Source organism: Solanum tuberosum, unplaced genomic scaffold (assembly GCF_000226075.1).
Source record: "Solanum tuberosum cultivar DM 1-3 516 R44 unplaced genomic scaffold, SolTub_3.0 scf00068, whole genome shotgun sequence".
Classification (NCBI taxonomy): domain Eukaryota; kingdom Viridiplantae; phylum Streptophyta; class Magnoliopsida; order Solanales; family Solanaceae; genus Solanum; species Solanum tuberosum.
In genome coordinates, this window is record NW_006238994.1 from 965,645 (window position 1) to 969,855 (window position 4,211).

The 4,211-nt window shown below is 32.0% G+C and overlaps 1 protein-coding gene across 4 annotated transcripts in view; it reads left to right on the forward strand.

The window, feature by feature from the left end:
- Positions 1 to 1,287: 1,287 nt before the first annotated feature.
- The window catches only part of LOC102601127 (glutamine--fructose-6-phosphate aminotransferase [isomerizing] 2), a 22,146-nt gene continuing 19,222 nt past the window's right edge, over positions 1,288 to 4,211 (forward strand). For all 4 annotated transcript variants that reach the window (XR_367158.2, XR_001473224.1, XR_367157.2 and 1 more), the window contains exon 1: positions 1,288 to 1,555. Coding sequence is in view for 1 of the 4 variants with exons in the window: in XM_006345337.2 (XP_006345399.1) it covers positions 1,345 to 1,555 (211 nt within the window). In the remaining 3 variants the exon portion in view is untranslated. The remainder of the gene's footprint in view (positions 1,556 to 4,211) is intronic.

Consider the following 4,211-nt stretch of genomic DNA (forward strand, 5'->3'; position numbering starts at 1 on the left):
CAAGGATAGAGTCATGGATTTTTCACTTTATAATTCCCAAGTTCTATACACTCTGTTTTATTAATATGATTTAAATAATAATTTCTTGATTGGTTACTAACTTTAGGATAAGTTATATCAGGTTAGAGGACGAAATAATTTGGGATTATTTATTCTTGAATGAAATAATGAAAATGATTAAAATATCCATGAGGTGGAACAATTTGAGATTATTTATTTCAGAATAAAATAATGAAAATGACAAAAATATCCATAAGGGTTTCTCAATCCCTTTGTATATTAAAGTGAAGGATATTTTTTTTAAACAAACAATTTCTTTTTACAACAAACTAAAGAGTCAATAATAAATAATACAAGAATAGCTAATTTTAGCATAATTTGTGTTCAAATCAAACAACCTCTAAAAGTAATAAGACCCGCTCTAGAAAAACATACAAAAATCATAAAATTAAATTAATAAGTTTGACTTGATAAAAAATTTAATCATAAAAAGTATATTTTGAAACTTGGTCTTAGTTATAGCATCACATTTCGGTGATTATAATATTTTTAAAATTTGCAGTTTTAGATATGTTATAGTAACATTTTTGTGGCTATAAAAAATTCTCATAAATGAAATATAAGAATGTGTCTTTTTTCCTTAAATGAATTAATAAAAAAATAATGTCAACTAAAGTAGAATTGAGGTTGCAAATTTTAAAACTATTCCATCCATTTAAGTTTATGTGACATATTTTGATTTTTGAAATTTTAACGAATCTTTCTTTTTATCATAATTTTTTTTATAAAATATCTTGTTAATAAATTAAATTATCAATTATTCTGACTTCAAATATATACATTTTATTTTTAAAAAAACTTATTTTTATCTATATTCACATTTTTGACTCTCAAAATCTGTATCACATAAATTAGAAATAAAAAATACTTCTTTATAGGGGGGCTGAGACTATAATCCTAGGAAAATCCCCCTCTCTTTTGACATAAAAAAGTAATCAAAGACATTAATGATATTTTAATATGGTATCTCTTTATTTGATCAAATTGTTTATTAGTACCATATTTACCACATTCTTACATTTTAGCAAAAATAAATCAAGAATAATCACAACTCATAATGACTTGTTAAATTCCTATTAGTTGGAATGATCTGTTTGAAATCCCAATCATCAAACAAATTGAAGAGTCAAAAGTCAAATTTCTTCCTCTTTCCCATGTGCTTTCCCCCCCTATTACATAAAAATACTACTCCACATCACTACTACTATATATATTTATTTCTCTATTTTTTCAAATCAAAAATCATTTTTTCTTTGATTCAATCAAAAAATATCTCCAGAAAATATGTGTGGAATATTTGCCTACTTGAATTACAATGTTACCAGAGAGAGAAGATACATCCTTGAAGTTCTCTTTAATGGTTTGAGGCGTTTAGAGTATAGAGGCTATGATTCCGCTGGAATTTCCATTGATTCTTCAAATCAAACTTCTGATCCTCCTCTTGTTTTTCGTCAAGAAGGAAATATTGAATCGCTTGTCAAATCTGTATACCACGGTAACCGGAATTCTATTTTTTTTCCCTTTTTTTTGGGTGTCTTTGTGATTTGTTTCATGCGCTGATCTGGGTGATCTAAAATTGAGAATTGTACGGTAGTTTATTGATGAAAGGTTTTAACTTTCTGGGTTTATATTTGTTTTTTTGTTAATCATTTGTGTTCTGATCTGGGTAATGTTTTGTTATTTGAATTTTGTGTTAGGAGGTATTACTGTAAGTGCTGGACGGAAGAAAAAGGTGATATATAAATAGTGGAATACTATGATAGTTTGTTAAGGAAAGGGTATACTTTTGTTGGATTTATGTTTGTATTTGTTTGATAAATTTGTTATTAGAAAAGTAAATTCGCACTTCTCTAACTCATGATCAGTTTGTGTATGATCCCGTTTATCTGTTACTCCCTTTGTTTCAATTTTTGACTTGATAGGAGTTTAAGAAAGTGAATAATGCTTTTAAATCTTGTTGTTTTAAACATGTCATTTGGAAATTTAGAATTAAACATTTGCCAAAAAGGGGTTGAGGCATTCTTTTTGAAACGGACTAAAAAAGATACTAAGACAAACTAATTGAAACTGAGAGAGTATATGTCTCATGCATCAATTTCGATGCTTCTTTCTTCTTCTTTTTTAAAAAAAAATTATTTTAAAATCTTTTTGATGTGTTGGAGAAGTCTGGGAAAAGATGGAAAGGTAAAGAAGGAATGATAAATAGTTCTAGTTCAATTTGTTATCAGCAACTAATATTCACACCTCTGATTGGCACTTCAATGAATTATGGTCAGTTGGGAAATGTGGTGGACCAACTCAGCTGGCAGATGCATTCTTATAGGAGCAAGTGAGGCTAAATATGTTATCGTAATGTGCTATAATGTCTAGAAACTAAGAAGTACAGTTGCTAAGAGATAGTGGACTAGTTCGATTAGAGATAGGAAGAATGATCTTGAGTGGGATGGATTCAAATATAAGTGCTACAGCTGCAAGATAACTCTAAAATTGGCTAAAAAATGATCATATGTAGAAGTCTCTGCTTTGGTTTAACGGGAAAAAACGACAGCGCAGAGTCACAATTTCAAAACCTATTGTTGACTGAAGCCTGGTATTCAAGTTGGAGGAGTGTAGAGGGTGGGTTAAGATTCCCCCAAGTTAGTCAACCGTGCATGACAGACTTGTTTAACCCACATAGATTTCTTGGTGATCCAAAAATAGAAGAGGAAAGAAAACAGAAAAAACGATTATATATAGACGAAGATTATTTGGTGGATTTTCAAATTTCTTGTTTCACGCCTTTTGCTTTACTGACATGCTTTTTCCAACACCCAATATGACTTGTTGGATGTGTTCCTTATTGTTATTTGCCGTTAATTTTTGGTTTCATCTGGAAGTAGTTGTTATTAGTGAAGTGTGCTTACTTTCAGTCTATGTCATCAAGCACATTCTCACTTTAATGATGCAATATATTCTTATCTTGGAGATAAATTTATCGATGTTTGTTTGGTTAAGATGCATAATGTTGATTACGATTCTTGCGTGAACATTGAAGCTCATACTTGCAAAATCTCCATAGATTAAATGGGTCATATATTCACTTAGATACACACATGGTCAAATTCTCGACAAAGGGGACATTTTCTTACTTTAACTCCTTAAGCATATTGACGAATAAACAAGCCAACAGTCGCCTCTTGAGATACCTAGTAGGTTCCTTTGCATGGTGTGTATGAAGTGAAACTTTTCCAAGAACGCTTTTCATGGACTAAAGCAGGGATATTCATGATATATTTTTTTGAGAATCGCGGTGTATAGGCCAACTTGTGTGCATCTTGACCAATTCCACGGGATACCCGCCACCTCCCACCAACAATAGACACCAGGTAATTCTGTCCACCAAGATTAAGACAAATGGTGAGAAGTCACCTAGTGTTTTTGTCTCGAACCTGAAACCTTAGAGTTCTCAACCAGGATCTAATTCTTTTCCCCCCCTAGGCATATGTAGGGACTTATTAGCTCTTGTCCTCAGACTAAGAAATTAGGCCTGTAATGGTTTAGATTAGTTCTAGTATTTGGGATGATGTAATTTAGTATTGTTAAGCGGTAGAGTAAATGAAAAAAAGGAGAAAAGTACCGCAGCCAAGGGTGTGATCTAGTGGTGAATGAAGTGGTTTGAGAACCATGAGATCAAATTTAAATCTCAATGGAGGCAAAAAGCACTAGGTGATTTCTTCACATCTATCCAAGCTTTGGTGGACAGAGTTACGCGGTACAGTACTGCTGGGAAGTAGCAGGTACCCTGTGGAGTGGGAAGTGTCAGCCGTCAGGTACCCTATGGAGTTAATTGAGGTGCGCAACATCACAATTATCAAGAAAAAAAGAGTAAGTGTTATCCACTTCCAAAAAATAAAAAATAAAAAATTGCAGTTATATTGTAGAATGTGTGGATGCACAATAAAAGGCAGGTGTCACTATTTAACTATAATATGGAAGACCAGTGATAATCTTAGAGCTGATTGTGATCTGTGACACATACTTTCAACATGATTCAGTTCCAGCAAATATGGAGAGAGTACGGGACTCAAGTTGAATGTGATGCGAAGTTTCCTTCAATACAGCCATCTTTTGAGCATGATCCTAAATCTTTTTATGCAGATTTAAGCCTTGTC